This window comes from Mustela erminea, chromosome 1 (assembly GCF_009829155.1).
Source record: "Mustela erminea isolate mMusErm1 chromosome 1, mMusErm1.Pri, whole genome shotgun sequence".
NCBI classification, from domain to species: Eukaryota; Metazoa; Chordata; class Mammalia; order Carnivora; family Mustelidae; genus Mustela; species Mustela erminea.
Window position 1 is genome coordinate 78,733,008 of NC_045614.1, and position 24,141 is coordinate 78,757,148.

A 24,141-nucleotide genomic window follows, 5' to 3' on the forward strand; every position below is an offset into this window, starting at 1 on the left:
TCGTACTTATTTTCTATTACAGATTGATTTTTAACTACACAGTTGACCTTTGACCAACATGAGTTTGAACTGTTTCTGTCTACTTATATACACATTTTTTTTTTTCCCGGTAAACACAGAACATCTTTTTATTACCATTTTCTTTGCTCTAGCTTACTCTACTATGAGAATACAGTACATGACACATATAACAGAAAAATAAGTTAATCCATGGCTTACATCACCGGTAAGGCTTTTGGTCACCAGTAGGATTTTTGACTGTGCAGGCAGTCAGGGCCCCTCACCCATGCGTTGTTCAAGGGGCAACTGACTATGTATTTCTTTGCCTCCTAATTTAATGTCTACCTGACCTGCAGAATGAAAGCTCCAAGAGCACAGCCATGATCGTGTCTGTCTCATTTATCACCCAACCTTCAGCATATGGCTTGGAGCTTTGCACCTGCTGTTCCTCTGCCTGGAATTCTCTTTCCCTAGTATCTACCTGGCTTGCTCCCTCACTTCCTGCCTGAATAGTACCTTGCCAGACAGACCCTCCCTGTCCATCCTTTATTAAATAGCCCCCATAGGCCCCAAATACTCTGTTTTGTGTTTTTCTTTATATTTTAAGTGCTCAGGAGTCATAAGTATTGGCTACCATGTTGTACAGCCCAGTTCTAAGCAGTGATGGCCATGTGATGTATTATGGAAAATTGCTGATTAATAACATCTGGCTATCCTCTCCCCCCACCCCAAACAAAAGCTCCATGAAAACAAGGGCTTTTTTCAAAGTTGATTCTCAGGACTTAGAACATATGACCTATAGTGCAGGTCATATGTTGGTATACTATCAGTCATTTGGTTGGAAGACCAAATGGTAAATACTCAAGAAATATGTGAATAAGTGAGTGAACTCATGAGACAGAAACTGTATTTGCCGGGGACACAGGAGGAGGTTTATGAAAACAATGCAGTTAAAATTTCTGACCTCAAGAACCTTCCTACTGAAGACAGGAGACAGGGGCAAGTTGGTGTCACATATGTGTTTACCCGTCGCCTTCCTACCTGCATCCCCTCTCTGCTCCTTCTAACGCCAGCTCTCTCTCTACCCCTCCTGCCTCTGCTTCTTCCTTCAAAATGACACCAGGCTTTAATTTTATGTATCTTGTTTTTGCCTTGACATGAATATCGGCTGCTTTACTCCAAGACAGACAGAAGAAAACAGCCTCTGGGAATTCTGCGAGTACTGGTGTTTTGGGCCATCCATTTAGCACTACACATTTGGGGGTTTTTGAAGAGATCTGTCAGAACGCTTTATGAGGTTGTGAAATAACCTGAAAGTTGAAAACTTCCACAGAAATCCTAATTTCGGATTGTATTCCCAGAGCCATAAAAGCAAACCTTTCAAAATGAAGAGAAGAGGGAGGGACGGAGTGGGGGTGGGGTGGGGAAAGGACTTCTTTTGAACGTGTTTGTTAGACTACGGTTGTAATGCTTGCCTTTATGAGATGAAAAGGATTTGTACTAAGTTACTCAGGAGCCTCATCTTTATTCCAACCAAGATGGAGAAGATGGCAGTAACAATGGGCCTTTTCAAATCTAACCCTAATTCCTACTGGGAAAAGGTTCTGGTTAAATTATCCTTTGATCTTCCTCTTTGGGCCAACACCTTGACTAAAGAGAGCTGAAGAAACCACTAATGCGCTTTACCTTTTGTTCAATCTGAATTTTCAAGGCGTTCGTTTAAAATGAACGTTTAGGCCGGGTGCCGTGGCAACGAAAGTAGGTCACCATGATTGGGTTGCGTGTCTTTCTGACTCCATTAGTGCTGTCAGGTGACTATCCATGCTCAGACTCCTCCGAAAGCAAGCGTTCGCATCAGCCACACGTTGTGCGGGGGGGAAGGCAGCGTTTCATTTAGCTCTGACTTCAAAACCCTTCTTAGCTCAAGAATTCCCATTACTTTTTAAACAAATTCCCTTCCAGCCACAATGAGCAACCTGTTCTGTATCGAGGTCACAGCTGCGAAAACCCACAGAAAATTAAATGTGCGTCCGCCTTAGGCATTGCCCATAGGATGCGATGCTACAACTTTGTCAGAGGCAGTTTTCAAATTGTACTTTGTACAGGAAGGGGAGTGAGAGACTTTTTTTCTTTCCTTCTGCTAAAAATGGCCCGTTTAAAAAATTATGCCATGTTACTAATAGGTCCTGTGAAAGAGAAAGAGTGTAAAAATCACTGCAGAAGTTTTATGGTTATTCTCCCCTCTCCCCTTTCAATTCTGAGAGTGTGAGTGAGGGCTGATTTTTTATTCAAAAAGGGAAGTGATAGGTAAGCTTTTTTCCTCATCATTTTCAAAAAGCACTTGTTAAGCAATTTTTGAGGAAGCTGTATAAAGTACATGGGGTAGACACGGTCCCTGACTTCTAGATGCTCCTCATTTGCAGTTTATTTAGCTCAGCTGGTGAAGCGCTCTCCTAGGAGTGGGGTGCTACAGCAGTAAGGGTGCTCTCCTCAGAAGCAGGGCACCCACGTTCTATTTCTGGTACCACACTATTAGCCGTGGACACTAACCACGTCAACGGCTAATAATGAAAGTCAATGAAAATACAAATTTCATTGTATACATCTTATATCCCTGAGTCTTACTGGATTTTTCAGTATCCCCCTTGTTTGCTTCCCATGATACTTGCCAAGATCCCACTGCTTGAAGGTGATGATTGCTCATGTTAAGGACCATTTGCTTTTTAAAACCCGACCCCATGCCCTCTTTAAACAGTGACTGCCCAACTTCAACTGTGTATCTGAAAAAAAGCCTTCCCACTGATAAGGATTTGATTTTTCCTGCAAGAGGAAAGCAAGAGATCAGAAATCAAGTAGAAGCATGAGAAGAAAAAGCATTCCCTTGGACGGACATCCTCAACTTCTCATGTATAAAGAGAAAATGCTTCTGATTAAGTCAGCAGAACTTACTGGAAGCCAGAGGTATTTTCAATACATTCAGGCGCATGTTTATCGTGACATCACTTTGTGTTGGGTACTGGGCTTCTGAGCAAAGTTGTCACCAGCTGAAACATTTATATGTGTTAAATCTGAACTCTGGTGAGCAAGAGAACATTCTAGATAGCTCCATAAAAATGCTGACCATTCAAACTGGATTCTAATCATGCATTCATTTGTTCCTTATCCAGTGCCTACTGAAGCCATGCCTGGATGGACTCCTGGAGACCAGCCAGCCTGGGTCTCCTGCTCTATGGACAAAACCCTGAAGCAAGAATGTAGGGCCTTACCTCATAATACCCAAACATACAGGTCTACTATAGGCATAGGGCATGGAGAACAGGACAGAGGCTCCTCGGGAATGGGGCTGCTCAGAGCTCTGTGAGAATCTGCAGACCTCTCACTTCTCCAGAGCTGGGCTTCCAGACCAAATTTTGTGCCATGGTTGATTCTGGGCCAGACCTTACCCATGTTCTCCATCTTTGCTCTCCCTGCCAAGTGCCCCCAAATCAAAAAGCGAACACTTGGTTCCTCGAAAATATTAAAAAAGTAACTGAACCTGCCACTTTTCCCCGGGAACTTTACTTTCATGGAATTATAAAGAAAACCTTACTACTAGGTGAAGAACCCTTCAAAGCCAAGGATGGGCAGCCAGTGATGAGTGGGCTTTGCCTAAGACTTGGAGTGTGGGGGATGGGTGAATACTGTCACCTACTCCTAAATACACCCAGCTTCTCACTCCTCCTTAGAGATTATCTACACCCATTCTCTTCATTTCTCCCTTCCCAACTACTGCCTAGAGAGTCTCAGGACTGGGCAAATATAAATCTTCTTAAGGATTTTTAAATCTACATATTCATGTGCAAGCCCTAGAAACTGTAGAGTACACAACTACCACTTCACTTCTCTTATGCCAAGCCCGTAACTGTCTCGCGACTACTTCTGCTTATTTTGTATTATATATTTTCTTGGGCAAGATAATTAACCTCTTTGTGTCGGGTACTTCATGTCGAAAATGGTGTTACTCTTTCATAGCACGCCCTACATTAAGAGGTGACGCAGGAAGAAAAAAGAGAAATAAAAGTCAATCTTGGCACATCACATGTTCCAAAACTGCTCGACAATTCTGTCTACTTTTAGGAGCAGGGCACAGTATGAATTCGGTTTCGCTATAATTGTGTCCTGGAAGTAAATATGATTTCCAATGAAGAGATCTTACTGATTCTAATTAAAGAAATGTTGCAGTCTTTTGTCTCAGATGGGGTGACGTCTGAAAAGGATCCTACCAATCACCACCTCCATGGCCCAGAGTTACAGATGTGTAATGCCCAGCGAGGTAACCTGCCATAGTCACCCAGCTAGTGAGGGGCATGGCCACTCCCTCTGTCTCAACTTTGGGATTCTCAGTGTATTGCTTTTTAACAGACCATGATTAAAAGAGGCTACAGAAGGTCTATTCATGCCTAGTACACAGATTTCTTCTCCATTTATTAATGAGTTACAGTCCAGGAGAACCAAAGCCCCAGTAACTCTCATTTTTTTTTTTTTAAACATCCTAGAAACTGTCAGACACCCCAGGAATAACTTAGGAGCTGTCAGCTTCCTTCAGTTGATTCACCCTTGAAGCAGAAACCCCTGCAATGAGTTTGGATGTGAGGCGATGTTCCATGCACCCCCGGTTTTGTATAATTAGATTCAAGGAGAAAACTCTAGAAAAGATGGTTGTATCTTTTAGGTGAGCAAAGTTGGAACATTAAGTAGGTCAGGAAAGTTCTACTGGCACAAGAATCTGCATCGAGTACATTTTTCCACTGGAGATAGGCTCTGAGCACGTGGGAAGTCATGGGGAATGGGATTTCAGGAGATAAGTCCTACCATGTCCCCCAATGGCGGACTTCCTCGGTAGCCATGGGCCAATAAAACTCACCATAATGACCTCTCCTGTTTCTTAAGCATTTGGATTCATTAAAGTACTTTCACAGCTTTTCCTACTCTTGAGATTTTATTTTCACAAAGAATAGAAACGTAGATCTTCATATGACAAGTTACTAAACATAGACAGTGGCTGTTCTCTGCATTGGAGTCTGTTTTTATGATGGTCCCAGACACCACACTAATTTACTTAGTGTCTTTGTTTTTTTTTTTAAAGATTTCATTTATTTATTTGACAGAGAGAAATCACAAGTAGGCAGAGAGACAGGCAGAGAGAGAGAGAGAAGCAGGCTCCCTGCTGAGCAGAGAGCCCGATATGGGACTCAATCCCAGGACCCTGAGATCATGACCCGAGCCGAAGGCAGTGGCTTAACCCACTGAGCCACCCAGGCGCCCCAGTGTCTTAGTTTTAAGTTCCACTTTGGTTGTTTAGAAAAGGCACTGGTGTAGAGGAATATGTTCTTCACGAGTGGTTTTAAGTTTTAAAGCATTTCATTATATATAATGTATGAAGTTTACCAGAACATGTGAATGTTCAGACAAAGAGAAGTCATTGTGGGATGCTACCTGTTCCAGCTTTGGTACTACCGCTCACCGCATTACTCTCTCTCCTTCTACAACGGTTTTCAGAGACAATTTCTAGGCAAGAAAATCAAGCCCATTTATTCAGTCACTACTTATTTTATCTTAAAAAGAGTCATCAGTGGGATGTTCAAGTTCTCATTCGTGTGTGTGCAAAGAAGCGAGATGGCTTTATGGTTCGCTGCACTTCTATCCAGAACAAAATCCTTTTAATTTTCCTCCAACATGAAAAGATTTTGGGGTGATACTAGGAAAGGACTTGTTTATGAATTTCCAGTCCAAAGTTAAAATTAGATGTGATCCCTACTGAATTACCAAGATATGATTGTAAGGCACATTACCTTGTGAAGTGGACAGTAACGAATTTGCAGTTATAAATGGCACATATGTCTGGCATGGAACTAAACTCTCATAACTGGCGATTGAATTAAAATAGAAAATTTAAAGAGAGGGAATGGATTATGGCAGGGGTTGGCAAACTCCTCCCGAAAGGACCAGACAGTACATACTTGAGACTTTGCAGTCTGTATGGTCTCTGTCCTAACTATTCAATTCTGCTGTTACAGCAGGGAAGCAGCTGTAGATAATATGCAAATGAATGTACGTGGCTGTATTCCAATAAAATTTTATTGATCAAAACAGGCGGTGGGCCAGATTTGGCTCACAGGCTTAAGTCTGCTGACCCCTGATTTATGTCTATTAAACTGAAGTAAAAATGGATGTTATCCTCAGAAATTAAGATGTCTAAATGTATGGGAATGGATTTGTCCCTTGTTGAGGAAACAGAAAAATGCAAGAACAGTGCTGGTATCTATTTCCTCAACCGTTTCTGTCTACAGCACTGTCAATGCCCAGTGTTACTTAGCCTCAACTGCTTGACAGTTAGGGACACAGAAGTTCTACCTCGATCAATCTGAGTTAAGCTCTTTCCTTAAAAAAAAAAAAAAAAAAAAAAAGCTTTTCTTCTTTATCAGACAACTAACAAATGTGCAGAGGCTAAATAATAAAATGGAAACAATGATAAGCTCAAGAAAATATGACAATAGCTTTTAACATATTGATCTGTATCTTCCAAGCTTTGTTTTTACAAATAGGAGATCAAACTGTGCACAGTCTTGGTTTATATTTTCTAATTTAATAAGACATCTAGTTTTTGCTAAAATAAAAAGAAATGCTGCATTGGGATACCTCAGTTGGTTAAGCGTCCGCCTTTGCTTAGGTCATGATCCGAGGGTCCTGGGATCGAGTCCTGCATCGAGCTCCTTGCTCAATGAGAAGCCTGCTTCTCCCTCTGCTTGCTGCTCCGCTCCCCCCCACCCCCGCTGGCTTGTGTGCTCTCTCTCTTGCTCTCTAACAACTAAATAAATAAAATCTTAAAAAAAATTAGAAATGTAATATTATCAGTCATCAGGAAGATTCAAACAAACACCACTAATGAGATATCATTTCATATCCAAAAGGATGTCAAAATTAAAAAGACTGAAATAGCAAGGCTTGGCAAGGGCGTGAAACAATAGAATTCACACAGATTGCTGATGGAGTATAAACGGTAGGTAGAATCTTCGGAAAACTGGCCATTTTTAATGAAGTGATGTGCACGTGCCCCTATGACCCAGTAATTCTGCTCCAGAGTATGTACCTAAGAGAGGTAAGCGTCTATGTCCCCAACAAAGCATATATGAGGATCTTCATGACAGTTTTAATTATTACAGCTCCAAACTGGAAACAACCCTAACATCCACTGAGGTAAGAACTGTTTATCTATAAAATGAAGTACTACTACTCAGCAAAATACTGAGCGAACAACTGATACCTGCACCGATATTGAAAAATCCTACAAACATAGTGATGAATGAAAAGCACGTAACACAAAAGTGTAGACTATGATTGCATGTAGATGAAGTTCAACAGGCAAAACTAATGTCTGATGGGAGACATCAGAATGGTTTACCTTCACACGTGACCACCACCAAAATCAAGACAGGGAATGTTCCAAACCCACAAAGTTCCCTTAGTCTCGTTCTAATACCTTGACTTAAAAGGTGGTTAGAAAGATGGAGATCTTTATCAAAGTTTATTAAACAGTATACTTTAGCTTTGTATCATTAAGATATGTAAATTATACCTTGATAAATAGAAAAATGCTCTAAAATACCACCGATTTTTGCCTTAAAAGGGAAGATCAAACAGAAACTGAGGAGATACCTAGAAAGGCAGCATTTGAAGGAGAGAGCTTGTAAACAATCAAATTTGAAATGGAACAAGGAGCACAGCTAACCCTTGTTTTGAGGTGACAATCTTTACTGACTCTTCAATTTCATGTCTATAATTATTTCTTTTGGAGTCTAGGGCCATACAGATTGTCTTGCTTTTCTATGCTCTTTTTATTCCAATTTGGAAAACAGATGAGATTTAACTACAAGGAAGGATGTCCTAAGGAAGAGCAATGAAAAAATGTCAAGGACATCCTAAATGACCTCTCCCAGTACTCTCTTTATACGGACTCATGGGAGACATTCATCTCCAACATCAGTGTCTGGAAAAATCTGTGATTCTTCAGCATAATGAGGCTGTTTTCATCTTGTGGACACCAAGAATCCTGCTACTGACTTCATCCCTGTTTTGCTCTACCAAGAACACCAACCAAATGGGACCCTTGTCTAATATACATACACCTCAGTGACCTCATCTGACTTTAAAGTTCATTTTCCTCTTTTCCCTTAAGTTAGTCAGCCTTATATATATATATATATATATATATATATATATATATATAGTCCTTTGGTAGTTGTTTTTTAAATTAAGATATAATTCACATCCTCATACTTTTGAAAGTGTGAAATTCAGTAGTTTTTAATATTTTCCTGAAGCTGTAATATTTCCTCCCTCAAGAGAAACACATTAGCAGTCACTCTCCATTCCCCAATCTCTCCAGCCCCTGGGAACTACTACTATTCTAGAAGTATGCCTACTCTGAACATTTTATGTAGGTGAATTTGTAGTCTGTAGCCTCTCAAGGCTGGCTTCTTTGACCAAGCATAATGTCTTCCAGGGTCTTCCATGTTGTACCACGTTATCAGTACATCATTCCTTTTTATGGTGGAGTAATCCACTGCATGGAAGTACTATTTGTCTCTCCCTTAATTGACATTTCGGGTGTTTCTACTTTGCGGCTATTATGAATAATGCGCTAACATTCCTCTCAAGTTTTTATGGGGATGCGTGTTCTCATTTCTCTCAGGTAAACACATAAGAGAACGGATGGCTTATACGGTAAGCTCTGTGTTTAATTTTTTGAGGAATGACAAAACTGTTTTCTAAAGTGGCTTCACCATGTTACCACCACTTTACACTCCCACCAGCAGTGTGCAAGGGTCCAAATTTCTGCTTATCTTTGCCAGTATCTGTTACTGTCTTTTTTTTTTCCCTAGGCAAAGAACTTTATTAATCTTATTTCAAACTTTATTCCCAGGCTTCTTCAGCTTAATAAGCTGCAAAGAATGAATTGTGTATAAGCAAAAACTGAAAAGAGCTGCAGTGTCCAAGGGGCTTGGGCTTAAAAATATTAGAGATCTAGATTTTATCAGATCCATGAACAAAATTTTAAAAAGCAGTCATAATATAAAATAGCAGCTCCCAGTAACTTCTTTAAGTTTTATCTTCTTCAGAAGTTGACTCAATTCAGTTTGCTTTATTCTTGGAAGCTTCATCAAAATTCTCCACAAGATCTGGAACTTCATCATCATCATCCTCTCCAGTAGCAAGTGGTGCTTTTCCATCCACAGATTGTTTGGGCAGAGCTTCAGCCAGTCTTCTTAAACTAGTCAGACTGTCTGCACCAAGTTGGTTTAAGATACTGGGTAGCATTTCTGTCAGCTGCTTTGTCTCAGCATGGCCTATAATGGTGAAAGTGTTCGCTGCCAGCGATGCCTGAACTTTGGGGTTGTTAAAGTGGATCACTGTTCCTTGGTTTGTGAGCATATTCACTTCTTCAATACCAGAGATATTGTTTACCCCTAACTTCTTTAAGGAGAACTGAAGTTTTTTATCATCTGCTGTAGCTGTTCTATGAACCACCTTCTTCTTTCGGCGAGCAGTTCCTTTCCCACCAATGCGCACTTGTGCTTGTAGTTTGGCGAGTTTCTCCTGGTTCATGATAGTTTCTTTCATCTTGTTGGAGCGGAAATGGGACCGCGCAGGGGACTAGGGTTGACGCTCAGGGGGTCTCGGGCGGACCAGCTGAGATTAGGTGCACACACGCGGGGACGCAAGATGGCAGCTCTGTTACTGTCTTTTTGATGTGGGTGTGGAGTGATACCTACTGTGATTTTGATTTGTATTTCCCCAATGACCAATGATGTGAGGATTATTTCATGTGCTTATTGACCATTAGTTTAACTTTTTTCCTAAAATATCTCTTTAAGGGACACCTAGGTAGCTCAGTTGGTTAAGTGTCTGCCTTTGGCTCAAGTCATGATTGCAGGGTCCTGGGATAGAGTCCCACATAGGGCTCCCCGCCCAGCGGGAAGCCTGCTTCTCCCTTTGCCTGCTGCTCCCCCTGCTTGAACTCACTTGCTCGCTCTCTCTGAAAAATAAATCTTAAATAAAAGTCTCTTCAAATCTACTGCCCATTTAAAAATGGGTTGTCTTATTGTTGAGTTGTAATCTTTTAAAAAATACTTTTAGAAACAATATGTTTTTAAAAAATTTAGAGAGAGACAGGGGCACCTGGGTGCCTCAGTGGGTTAAAGCCTCTGCCTTAGGCTCAGGTCATGATCCCATGGTCCTGGGATCGAGCCCCACATCAGGCTCTCCACTCCTTGGGAAGCCTGCTTTCTCCTCTCTCTCTCTGCCTACTTGTGATCTCTGTCTGTCAAATACATAAATTTTAAAAATCTTTAAAAAAAATTTAGAGAGAGAGACTGAGAGAGCATGAACAAGTGGAGGGAGGGAGAGGGGATCTTTAAGCAGACACCCTGCTGAGGGCAGAGCCCACTGTGGGGCTCAATCTCATGAACCATGAGATCATGACCTGAGCTGAAACCAAGAGTCAGATACCTAACCAAGTGAGCCACCCAGAGGTCTCTAATAATACTTTTTAAAACGCCTTTGCATTCTTGAAATCTTGCCATTTGCCACGACATGGATGGAACTAGAAGGTACTATGCTGAGCAAAATAAACCAATCAGAGAAAGACAATTATCATACAACCTCCCTGATATGAGGAAGTTGAGAGGCAAAGTGTGGGGTTTGGGGAGTAGGGAAGGAAAAAATGAAACAAGATGGCATCTGGAGGGAGACAAACCATAAGAGACTCTTAATCACACAAAACAAACTGAGGGTTGCTGGGGGGAGGTGGGTAGGGAGAGGGTGGTGGGATTATGGACATTGTGGGGGGTATGTGCTATGGTGAGTGCTGTGAAGTGTGTAAACCTGGCGATTCACAGACCTGTACCCCGGGGGCTAATAATACATTATATGTTAATAAAAAATGAAAAATTAAAAAAAATAAAACATCTTTGCATTCTTTGAAGATGGCGTTGAGAGCTAAATATATCTCTATAAAAAGGGTCAGAGTTTATATTTATCAATTTACAGAAATGCTACTTCCATTAGTTTTGATATGTTTAAAGTCATATTCTATACCCTAAATTAACTCTAATGTACCATCCATCCCACCAAACCGATGTCTTCATATCTAAATTTCTGAGGCTGAATTAATTGTTGGACTGCCAATGGGCATTAGGAAAGGATAGCAATTTTTACTGTCTTCTTTTCTGCTGTCAGTATATGTTAAATACTTTTTAAAACTAATAAAAAGGACAAGGAAATTAAGACAGGCTTTCTGTAAATCTAGAGCTCTTTCTTTCAATCTGAACAGTATCACAGAGAAATGACTCTGCTGGTTGTGAAAGCAAGAAGAAAAGAGAAGAGAAAAGAAGGGGGGAAAAAAGTATGTTTTCTATTCTATCAAACATTCTTGTTAAATTCTTAAACCAGTCTCAATTTGGTCACTTACTAAAGTCCTATTAGCCTGTAATGAATTAATCAAAATGAAAAGACCTTTTATTTTGATTTTTTTTTTTTTTTTGCATTATGGAAAAAAGGGACAGTCGGCTAATTATTCAGCTCAAATCTACACAGATTCATAAATCAATGTTGGTCTTCTTACATATCTGTGAGGAATTATTGACCCGACTGCTAATTTAACATTTAAAAATAACAACTCTCATCTTTTTAAAAGCCGTTTTACAATTTGATGGCTGAAACCGTTTTCCAAAACACAACAAGCTGTAAATGGATCCACGGGCTATTAATTTGCAGTGCATGGCACCAAAGGGAGAAGCTCTTTAGGTGCGTTGATGGGATTACAGGTATTACATAACCATCCACAGGAAAACTCAAAGTAAATCAGGGATAACATCCCATCTCTGGTGCTCCTTACGCATTCAAAGCTGCAACTGGAAAAGGTCCCAAATGAAAAGAAAAGGCAAAGGCAGAAAGGTCAATATATTTTCTGGAGATAATTTAATGTGTTGAAAGGGAGGGAGATTCTTTTAATGAGAGGATGTTACACTTCTCATCTGTGATAACACAATTTCTGTATGCACGGGATGGCATGATGCTCTCCAACACTCCTTCCACATCTCCATCCTTTTTTTTTCTTTTTAACTGAGGTTAAGACATTATAGACACAGTTAAGTATACACCAGTTAAGGATTAAAATGTCCAGCACATCATGAGGCTTCCAGGTGCCCCTTCCGAGCCCCAAGAGTGACCACTGCACTCCCCTCCATCACACGGATTAGTTTTGCTCATTTTTAATATTTATATGAATGGAATTATGAAGAACTTTCTCTTTTATTCTGAGTTCTTTTATTCAACATTATGCCTATGAGATTCACCCATGCTGCTGCACCTAGTAGTAGGGCTAGGCTCCGTTTTTTTTTTTTTTTTTTTTTTTTTTGCTGTGCATATTCCATTATTTGACTATGTCAAAATTTATTTACACATTCTACAGCTGATGGATATATGGGTGGTTTCTAGTGTTTGGTTATTGTGAATAAGCTGCTGTCGACATTCTTTTATCTAACTTTTGGTGGGTCTATGCACGCATTTCTTTTGAAGATGTTCCCAGGACTAGAATTACCAAGCTACTCTGGTATGTTTACCTTTAGGAGATATTGCCAAACTTTGGCTCGATTATGTACTTCCACCAGCCACGTAAGAGAGTTCCCGTTGCTTCACACTCGTCAACACTTGGTGTTGTCCGTCCTTTGAATGTCAGACTTTCGGGCGGAGGAAAGGACCACATTTCAATTTCATGGACATAATTCTATTATTTAGGTACACTGTTTGTAAAAAAACAAAATGGGGCTTCGCATTGTGTAGCTCTGGATCGCATCAGCATACTGGGGAATGTGGGGAAAGCCATCTCCAAGAGTTTGCTCAGCCCCAGGAGGCAGGAGGAAGTCCTGAGGTCTCTCTTCCAGAAATAACTCACTGGGCCACATCCCCTGGTGGGGGGCGGGGAGTACATTCTGAGCCTGCATATTTTCACATTTCTGAGAGCTCAGAGTCCAAGGGCGCCTGAGCCAAGTTTCCATTTAGTCTAAAATTGCTCAAGCACTTTGTCCCTCCACTTCCAGGACACAAAGTGGGAATCCTTCACTCATTACATTTTGCACTTGATTCTCTTCCTGTCCTCGTTCAATCCCCTGAGCCAACAGAGTTTACTGGAGGCAACTTTTATCTTTCCCTTTGGAAGAGCTGTATCATATGACCCGCTCCTAAGTGGATCCATTTTGAAAGGCCAGTGGAATTCCTTAGTGCTATTTTAAAACGGATTTAAACAATGTTGCTGAATCAAAACACTGTTTTATAAGCCTGACCAAGCAATGTCATAAAACACCCCACCCTGAAAAACAAGAAAAACAGAAGACTTGCTTTCTCCAACATCAAAACAGAACATTTCTGCCCTAAAATTATCCTCACGATAAAACCATCAGAAATATCTAAAAGTCAGGTAGGTATCTTATGTCGGCGGAATGAAGTGCCGGAACGATCAAGCGTGCATTTGGGGGCGAAAACGTTCTTCCTCGTGAGGAAATAGGGTGTTCGTTCTCCTCGGTCCCAGTATAAAAAGACGCCTGTCTCCATTAATCTAGTTCATCGCATAATTGCTCAACTCTTTGTTTTCCAGCTTTAAAGGGAGACAGATGAGAGAAATAACCTAACTGTGAGAGTTAATATTTTTCGATAGCAGAGGGAGAGGAAACTGGTTTAAGTGCTCAATACCACTCCAGGAAGAGCAAATTCAGACCGTACTCTATGCACGGATTTATTGAGCAATTTAGGTAGCCACCCTCCAGAGAATTGCTGTCACTGGGAGAAGGTACTTAAAGGGCCATGTTCATCGCCCCGGAACACAGGGACTGCGGGGAAATTTCGGGTTGCTATTTTCACGGAGACATTTGTTTCCAAACAAAGGGCTCTCTGCCAGCTATTTTAGAAGCACTTGCATATTTATTCAGTCAACTCTGGGCCGGGGATTGTCTTTGGGCACTGAGGTTTTATCAATGTCTATTTAAAGCAGAATGACAAATAGCTCGAGATGGAAACATAGAATATTTCCAGCCCAGAATGGGAGATGCTGCCTTTTCTTACAGCGCTAGTATCTGGTTTCTCCCTTTCTCCCTCTCTGAAATTGCCACCTGTCTCTCAATCTTTGGCATGTCCTCGTTTTGGCATCTTTGGCATGTGCTGTTTTGTTTTTAGTGGCACATAAAATAATAGTGTGCCTTAACAAATTATAGATTTGATGAAATATGGTGTGTAAGTGTGTACAGTTTTATAGATTTGATGAAATATGGTGTGTAAGTGTGTACAGTTCCATACTCCTCGCCTTGGTTTCTCTCTTCCTTCAGTGTACAGTTTTGAGAGGGAGCGAATCTTCCCTGTCTGGACTTATTTACAAGCTCCATCTGGTTACTTTCACCATGGACCCAGACAACAGTGAGGCTTCTTGTCATGCACGGGATTATGTGCTAGAACTCGTATGGTACATGCTGAGGGAAGGACGCAAAAGGGAAAAGGGAAAAACAGGCTCATCGTGTCCGTGGGACCAGATTTAGATCTCTAACTCTTGGAAAGATCAGACGAAACTTCCTGATTCAGAATTTCTACTCCTCAATTGCTCTTTGCCTCCAGTTCATTCCAGAAACATCTATGAGGTACAAGGTACTGGGTTTCCAGTTGGGGACTCAGGTAGGAATGAGGCTCTGTGCCTGCCCTCAGGATGCTCACAGTGAGCGTACAGAACACGTGTGACGTTTTCTTACTCTCCCTCATATACAGACACACACACACACACACACACCCCTACCTACCTCCTGGACACAAAAGCAAGTCTGACTTTCCGACTCATCCAACAGATGTGCCATAGTATAACATGTCACACCGTTGAGAGCTGAGGGTGACCCACACCTGCTTCCTGTTATTAGAGAAGGGGGTGGTGCATACTTAGGAGAAAGGTGGCTTGAAAGAGAAGTGGGAGGTAAAGCCGGGGATGAGCATCACAGGCAGAAAGGGCAGCACACACACACACCCCGAGGCTGCCTCCCATGAAAGGCATGCTGAGTAGTCTGCGGTGACTCGAGTTTTGGGGAGCATGACAGGAGATCAGTGTCCTGGGCAGGCTGGGGCAGGCTGAGCCAGCTGTGCAGGGCGCTGCCCGTGCTGATACACTTGGAACGGATTCTGTCAGTGAGGAAGGGCCATGAAGGGCATGGCATTATCTGGCTCAGAGATGACACTTTGCTTTGTGGGTATTAGGCTTGCGCCCCAAGGACAAATGTCAAATTTAAGAGTCTTCTGTTTGGCTGTTTTGGTTAAAGGACCACAGGACCGTAGGGAGCATCAGCTGTTCTGTATGGTCATGAAGGACTCTCCTATAAGGCCACGTTTTGGAGGCCAGAATGGATCATTATCTGAGCAGAAGGAAGAGCGAGAGCTAATGCTCAGCGAAGAAATGCCTTTAGTTCCCGCCATAAAGCAATTCAGGAATTCCTTCCCACACGTATACGAGGTAGGTACTATCATCCTCTCGGTGCCACAGACAAGGAACCAGAGGCACAGGGATGCGAAGTCACCTGACAGAGATCACACAGCGCTGTGTGAGAGGCGGGCCAGGATCACAATCAGTTGTCCCTCCAGTCTGTGCTTCAAGCCGCAACACTTTCCCTTTCCCTGCTGCTCTTCGGAGGGGGGGTTAACAGTGCAACTTGAGGTCTGCCCTGTTCCTCATATTCCCTCCACCAGTTCACCTGATCCTTGAAATCCCACCAGGACGGATCCACCCCTTCAGTGACCCTTTGTTGTGTCAGGACAGGACCGAAGCCAGAGGATCTAAGAAAAGCAAGACTCAGCGGCCCATCCTTGAGCCGTGGGGATGGGGAACGAGCTGAGGGGGCCGGAGCCAGACAAAGGCAGGTCAGTGAGCTACTGACCAACAACTGAGACATGACACAGGGGCTCTGGAAGGCGTTGAGGCTCCCTCCGAGTCTGTTCCATTCCTGTCAAGATACAGGAACCCCCGACCAACTAACATGTAAAACCCCTCTCGTGATATTTCACAGATAGGCCACTCTACTCTTGGGATTTCTATCTACATTGAGTTTTTTGTTTGTTTGTTTGTTTGTTTTGCTTAAATAAAATTTACAGATTATATTACTGCTGTGAAAGTAAAAGCAATATTGTCTGACATAAATAGGAGTTAGGAGTAACAAATAAACAAGGTTTTCAGGTTGACTGCCTCAGTAAAGTTTTACTGGAACAAAACCACTCTCTTTCGTAAGGCTTTTGTGCAGCCGTGGGAGAGTCAAGTAGTAGCAACACACACTGTGAGGGGCATGTAAGGCCTCAAATACGTACTGACCGGCCATTTAGAAACATTCATCCCTCTCTGAAATAAAATTTCATCTGAACTAGGTATGGCTGCCCGTCTTCTCTCTGTTAAGAAGAGGGAGTAGCAAAGGCTTAAAAGGTATGAACTAAGGATGTACCAGCACCGAACTGAGATTTTCTCATCAGTAATACGAATATCAAACGAATACAGAAAAGGGCTCACTTTATCACTCTCTGATTTGGTATGATCGCATATGAAGTTTAGTGCTCCCCCAAATTAGGTTTTGCAGGCTGTGTACAGAATTTACGCTGGGGAAAACCCTGTACTGAACTTGTACCTTCGTGTAATTAAATCATACACAACAGAAAATGTGATTGGGGAGCAAAGATGGGTGAGATACTGAAACTAGCCGGGTGGCATTAAATCCACACCAGAACAGTGTGGTTAGAGAAGCAAAGTGTAGTTGAAAAGCTCCCGGGAATGGGAATGAGGACCATGCCTTAAAGCCAACAGGGTGACGGCAGTCAAGTCTCTTAGCCTCTCCGGATGTCAGGACCCCCAGGATCCAAATACTATTCCTGTTCTACCTGCCGCATGGGATGACCCAACGTCGTGGGAGACTCCGCTTCTGGAAGCACTCTGGGACCAACAACTGCCCTCTTACCACCCATGTCCCTCCTGCCATGTGGCTGACTGCACAAGTAGGCCAGGGATAAGATTTGGTTGGAAGGAGGGAGATGAGGGACTTGGAGAAGGTGGGCCACAGAGTCCCATATAAAGGGTGGGGAGAGATGGAATGTACCCTAGGGACAAACAAAAGTGGAAGCAAGGACTGAAAGACACTTTGCTTCCTTGGTGATCAGGTGCTAAGCGGACACTGCCCGGGACACCCCAATGGCCTCACCTTGAGCTGACTGGTGCAGGGAGAGGCCCAGGCGTCCTTTCTAACACCCCAGTTCGGTTTTCCCCATGGATTGGGTTCCACGATACCAGGATCCCGCCCCATTCTCTGATTACACATGTCCCAGCATCTCCGGGCAAATGAGCCATCTGCCTTCCAGTTTCCAGGAGCTGAGGAAGGCGGATATTTATTTTAGAAACTATGCCTGCAAGCTTTATTTTTAATGCTGTGACATAATATTTGGGGCTGTATATCTAGACGGTGGTGTTATAAACAATTCAAAATGACGAGAGCCTCTGCCCTTCGCTTTTCTCCTAGAGAAGGAACTGGGCTGTGTAGTTATTAAAATAAAAAGCAGCTGTGGCAGCAGCAACGGCAGAGCACAGAACGGAGCCTTGTCACCATCAGAGGAAGAATCTCCCTGGGAAAAGAGCGATCATTACTTAGCACCTACTGTGTGCCACACAGGGTGCTAAATGCATCGCCCTCCCAAAGGTGAGATGCAGAAAACAACCCAGCAAGCTTGTTCTACCTTGTAGGTGAGCTCCTTGAACTTGAAACAAAATGACACCTCTTGCCAAGGATGAGGCTGCCAGAGGACAAGGTTGGATTCGAACCCAGCTCAGGCTCAGCCCTTTATTCCCTTGGCTCGGCTCTGTCCTACTGTGTCACAGAAATTTCTCCTTTCTCTGAGGTGAGAATGTGCTGAGCGTCCCTTTTCCAGGAGCCAGGCTGCAGGGAGAAATGTGTTAGTAAAGCTGAAGGAATTTTAATACTTCCTTTGCAGTCTGAGTGTTAATGGGCCTGAAGTCCCACAGTGGCACTGACATCACCAGGCTGCCAGTGCCCAAACGGAATTGGGTTTTTTTAATCTCCCGAACAGATGCAGGAAAACAGTAACATTTGGCAAGTGGAAAGGGACAGCAGATTTTTACTTTCCAGCTTCCGCAACGTTTTTAGATACAAAAATACAGTTTCCAGCCTTCCATTTACTTCTGGGGGGCTCTGTGGAGATTTGGGTGTGCATGGGGCAGAAAGGAGACACGCGGGGTTAATGCTGCCTCTCCGTAGGGCAGAACAGACCCTCACGCTGAACCCTGGGAACACAGTAACAAGCCAGGACGTAACATGGGAACAAATGAAGAAATAAACTAAAATTAGAAAGACATTAAGTGCCCTGATGATGATTTTTATGTAATTTCCCAAGCACACAGGGCAACCTACAATATGAATTTTCTCATTCTAAAGCCAGTAAAATCCAGCCATAGAACTAATGAGCACATCGATATAATTTGTGCCTCAACAGAAGTGATTTTAACTGAGGTTAAGTACCTTTAATCCAAAAGGTTTGTTTTAATGAAAGTTTAACAGTAAAGGGGAAACAAAACACAGAACAACAGAAACCTCTCATGGTGGTATCAAAGTGTCCATGCAAAGCACATTCATTCTAGCCAATCAACCCATGGGGACATTCATGTCCAACAGAGAAATCAGGATTTAGAGACTTTTAAAGCTGTTTTTAAGCTCAATATGCCCCAAATGAGAAGGTGTCAATGAGCACTTAGGGATTCCCAAATACAGAGATTATTCAACTGCTTGATTCTACAAATATACTTATGCAGCTGCCACAGGGCGGGGGGACTGCTGTGAAATTAACACGGAACAGCGTTCTCAAGCAAAATCAAAGACATGTTTTGCCCACCACTCCAAAGCATGGCCCACATAAACATAAGCTCAAAGGCAATTTGAAGAGGTTCCTTTGTGAATTAGTGGCCAGTGGTTTTCAGAAAGAAAAGAAATAGAACGGGGGTGGCAGGCACAGTAACCCCCGCAGTTTCTGTTACAGATGTGGAGTGAGAGCATCCCATCTGGAAGGCCAGAGGCCCAGGGGAACCTGGTCGAATATCAGAAGCATCCAGAGCCCACTATTTCCCCTTTATCATGGCACACGAGTCTCGATTCTGGCCGACTTTGTATCTTTCATTTTCCTATTGGCCTCCTGACCCCGATATCTAGCCCATCCCTGGATCCTCCTCCTTGTCAGCGAGCAATCTGATGGCCTAGAACTGGCCAAGTGAGCCCCCAGTCCTGCCCCTTGTCCATGTTAGCCTCTCCACCTTTGTAGGCTTGTGACATGCACAGTTACACAGCTGCCTGTTCAGCTCAACCATTTTCCATGGCAAATCCACCAGGAGATCTAATATCCACTGGGGGAGAGAACTGGCAAGAGGAAGCTGATTGGAGAAACACTGTTGTCTAAACAGGATTAAAAGCATTAGTTCTCACATCATGCCCAGGCCGCCAGTCAATACTAAAGTTCCTTTTACTCGGGTAGAAAACACAACCCCAACGAAGTTGCACAACTTGTTCTGGGTCCGAAGCCGGTAAGTGAAGGCCCGAGGGAGGAATACGGGCGTGCATACCCACAACTGTTTTGGCCCTGGCACTTTATCAGGAAGGAAAGACAGGGAGATGTTGGATTTGGTTGTCTTTTACAACAGCCAGGGGCACCTGTCTGGCTCAGTCGGTGAGCACTGGACTCCTGATCCCAGGATCATGAGTTCAAGTCCCTTGTTGCGGGGAGAACCCACTTAAAATTTAAATAAATAGTCACATTTAACCACTTGACAAGTCTAACTTCACTGGACATCATGCTAATATCAGGGCTATAAGGTGAGGAAGACATGATGGTTGCCTTGCCTTTTAGGAGGGTTTTTTTTGTTTGTTTGTTTTTTAAGATTTATTTATTTATTTATTTGATAGAGATAGAGAGAGAGAGAGATCACAAGTAGGCAGAGATGCAGGCAGAGAGAGAGGGGGAAGCAAGCTCCCTGCTGAGTGGAGAGCCCGATGTAGGACTTGACCCTGAGATCATGACCAGAGCCGAAGGCAGAGGCTTAACCCACTGAGCCACCCAGGTGCCCCTTTTAGGAGTTTATGATCAGTCTAGCCAGGGAGCCTCAGCAGTGTGTGAAGATTCACACGGTAGTGAGTCTGCAGTTTGTGGGGGTATATTCAAAGTACTAGAGGAACATGGGGAAGAATGAATGACGTGGAGTACGGGTTGGGGTTCAGGGAGGCTGCCCAGAGAAAAATGACATTTCTGCCAGCTTCTGGGGCTCAGCTGAAAGAGAAGGGAGTAGACAGTCAGTTCCAGGACACAGCCTCCAGAGAAACATGGAGCCGTGAGGCTCGTGGGTCAGCATGGCCCAGTGTGGCTGGAAGCTGGGGCTTCTACTGGTAGGAGAGGAGCAGATGACAGTGGGAGATGAGCTAAGCATGAGATCACAGAGCAACCATAAGTGGCACATGTGACCACTAGGTGAACCACCTAAAGCAGAAGTAGGCAAAGTGTGGCCTTTGGGTCAAACCCAATCCTCTGCTTATTTTTGTAAACAGTTTTATTGGAACACAACCAATCTTTGCTTATGTACTTTCTATGGTTCCTTCTGGGATATAGTGACAGGCACAGAGATCACACAGCCCACAAAGCCAAAAATATTTTCTTATTTGACCCTTTTAGCAAAGTTTCCTGATCCCTGGCTTAAGGACTTGAGCTATTCATTTGGATTTCTGTAACTGACCCAAATGCACATGGTCAGGCTTTCTAAACTCCTACGGTCTCTATGTGGCATCGTCTTAAACCTTCTCCTTCCCCATCATGGACAATTAGTGGTTTATCTGTCTCATAAGCTTGTCCGGACATCTCTTTCACAATCCCAAATTTTATGTCTTCCTTTATTCTCTTTTTTATTTCTTATTTTAGGGCCACATACTTTCCTCTGGTGACATTGTTTTGAGCCTCCCACCCCACTGGCAGAAACTCATCATTCAACTTTGAGTCATTCTGCTTCCTTTGCCTCCTCCCCAAGTTCTTCATAAATTTTTGTACCACTTTTAGAATGCTGCTGAAAATCGATTTTTTTCACTTGCTGCTACCACTTTCAAATTCTGTGCTTTGACAAATAGCGATTCCTCTGCAAAAAGGTTCCCCTAGTTTTACAAAGCCCTTGGAAAATACAAGGTATACCCACCAACATTTACACAACAGAAACGTGAAGAAATAATCATGCTTTTCCCATCCACCACACTAAAGGATTTCTTTTACTAGGAAATCCCCTTATTCATCGAAAACCAAATTTGAGCCATAAAAATTAAATCTGCACATAATTTTCTAGAGTATACGTCTCTGCTATGCAACAAGGAGTATGATTATTGTTTAACTAACCACTTGCAATAGCATCAAAAAGGAAAGTCAGAGTTTTAAAAGCTGCTTTTTATGGCATGTAGCATTTATTATTACCGGGATCCAAATCCCAGCACTGCCCCTTACGAAGTGTGTTACCCCAAACTAATTAACCTCTCTATACTTAAGCTTCCATTTCTGCCCAAAAAAGGGGAAGGAAGGGATTATATCTACTCTATTTCACAGGGTTGTTGTTAGGATCGAATGGGACAAAGTATTAAAAATGGTTAAGTAAGGGCACCTGGGTGGCTCAGTGGGTTAAGCCTTTGCCTTTGGCTCAGGTCATGATCTCAGAGTTCTGGGATCGAGTCCCACATCGGGCTCCCTGCTCAGCGGGGAGCCTGCTTCCCCCTCTCTCTGCCTGCCTCTCTGCCTACTTGTAATCTTGATCTCTCTGTCTGTCTCTCTGTCAAATAAATAAATAAAATAAAATAAAAATGGTTAAGTAGTGCCTGGCCTATTCCTTCAACAGTACAAAGAATAAGAACAACAGCACCGTGGGACCTGATGGGTCTTTCTGAGCATGGAGTAAATTTTTACCTTGTCTTTCCGATTCCCCACTTAGGGATGCTTTCCTCCCACACCCATAGCCCACCTGGTTTGGGCAGGGTCAACATCCATGAGGGGCTCCAGGGATTGGCACGTGATCCAGACCTAGCCAATCACAGCAATCCACCCCTCCACCATCCCTAAGGCGAGACAGATAGACGGGGCACGTGACCCAAGTGAGGCCAGAGAACCAGGTCCTAGGCACTGATGGAATGATGAGGACCCGAGCCTCTCTTTCTGTCAGGTAGACTATTAGGCACAGCTATTAGTGGCATCTTTAGTAGTCATTGATAAAATCTTCCCGAAAAAAAATCAACACGGTAAAAAATAGCTGTGGGAGGCAAAGGCGAACCATTCCCTGAAAAGGTACGCAAGCTGTTGGATGCATATGGGTTACTCTGGACTGTCCAGGTACCTGTGCCGATGTTTTAAGCTTATGTCAAGTTTGAGCTGAGTTTTCTGTCACTTGCATCCCCAAAGTTCTGACACATACTGAGTCCTCATGACCTATGGCAAGAATTGAATGCAAATCTTGCTAATCTTGGTACCTCCAAGAAAGCAGGGCCAGAAGAGCAAAGAGCTGAACTGTAATCTTGGTTCTGTCTTCAGCCAGTTGGGGATTGCTGGGAAAACCGTTTCATCTTTCTGGGTCCCAGTGTGCTTGGATGTCAAGTGAGAGAGGTGAGTGAAAATCAATCTCTAAGATCCCTTTTCAGTTCTAACATTCTATGAGTCTCTATTATGCTTGGATTCGTTTCAGTTGTGAATACTGTGGTATAATTGGTTACCAATTCTCATATTTTCCTGCTTCTTTCTGTTTCAACTTTAAAAATATCCTATTAGACCCTCAGTCTCTATACTCCAAGTGTTTATTCCTTTCTCTTCAATTTCCTTCTAAGGAAAATATATTTATTTTTGTATACTTGGGCATAATGATCCCATTTTCTTCTCATTTCTATATTTTTAAATCTAATTAAGGTGATAAGTTCCTTGAGGGTTGAAACTAGAGTTTTCCTGTGGGTGTAAACATTATTTTTTTTTTAATTGGCAACCAAGCTGCCAGTTTTTACAGAGCAGCAGGATATGGGTTTTAAGTAATGTAAGCAGGAAATGGGTCTCCAGCCCACACAAAATAAATGCAAAAGTACTGATTTACCCTGAGTCCACATCTGGCTTACTCATTTATAATTTCAGCCTAGACTAAAATTCTCCCACAGAACTGCAGTGTGACAGTCTTGTCTACAGAATGTCAGACCAAAAATGGAGTGTCAAGGGATCATCCTGTGGGCCTCACTTACGTATGCAAAAAAATCTGGCTATTTCAGGGCAATGTCATGATTTTCTCTTCCATGGTAGGGTTGGGGGGCCTAAGCTAAGTGAATATTAGCTCTGCATCTTCACATTTATTGATTTCAAGTAATTCAATAGCTCTAAAGTTTGGAGGGATCAAAGAGAACTGGCTGAAATGTGTCAACTGACCCATCATCCACACATAGAACTTTCTGGAGGGAAAAAAAAATCAGACAGGATGCCTCCCTGTCTGATTACCCAGTCCATTCTTGTTCATCAGCACCCCAAATACAAATAAATCCCCAACCTCAACTGCTTTAATAGGTACCTCTTTGCAAAATATAATCAAATTAGCTGGAGGTGGAGATTTAGGGCCGGCTGGTTTAGCAATTCGATAATGCCATTCAGGGCCCAATTTCTACTATCCTTCCACTCTTCCAACTGTAGTGCCTGCTTTGTCCTAGAAGTGAATTCCCTTGGAGTTGAAGGATAGCTACTATGGGCCCTTGGGGCTACTTGGTTCCTTGTTCACATGCATCAGAAATTGTCCTAATATTCTAAGCACATGTCTTGGGTGCTGTTTAGGTAATTTTATCAAGATAAAATTTCAAATTTGCTCAGAAGTTACAAGAATGAGAACCCCTGTACACCCTTCATCTAATTCACAGTTCTTAGTATATAATAATATACTGTTGTATATTATTGCTATAATCTACAGTCCATATTCGGATTTCACTCACTGTCCCAATAATGTCCTTT

General features: G+C 42.7%; 2 protein-coding genes across 7 annotated transcripts in view; both read right to left on the reverse strand.

The window, feature by feature from the left end:
* Positions 1-24,141, reverse strand: part of RARB (retinoic acid receptor beta) — a 725,834-nt gene that overhangs the window by 70,519 nt on the left and 631,174 nt on the right. The gene's annotated exons all lie outside the window — the stretch shown is intronic.
* Positions 8,919-9,776, reverse strand: LOC116581149 (transcription factor BTF3-like). The gene has a single exon (XM_032328239.1). It carries the CDS (start codon positions 9,658-9,660, stop codon positions 9,172-9,174), a length of 489 nt encoding a protein of 162 aa, XP_032184130.1. The 5' UTR covers positions 9,661-9,776; the 3' UTR covers positions 8,919-9,171.

Bases quoted from the DNA above. Each gene is read 5' to 3' on its own strand.
- LOC116581149 (XM_032328239.1), bottom strand. From the start codon at position 9,660: ATGAAAGAAACTATCATGAACCAGGAGAAACTCGCCAAACTACAAGCA.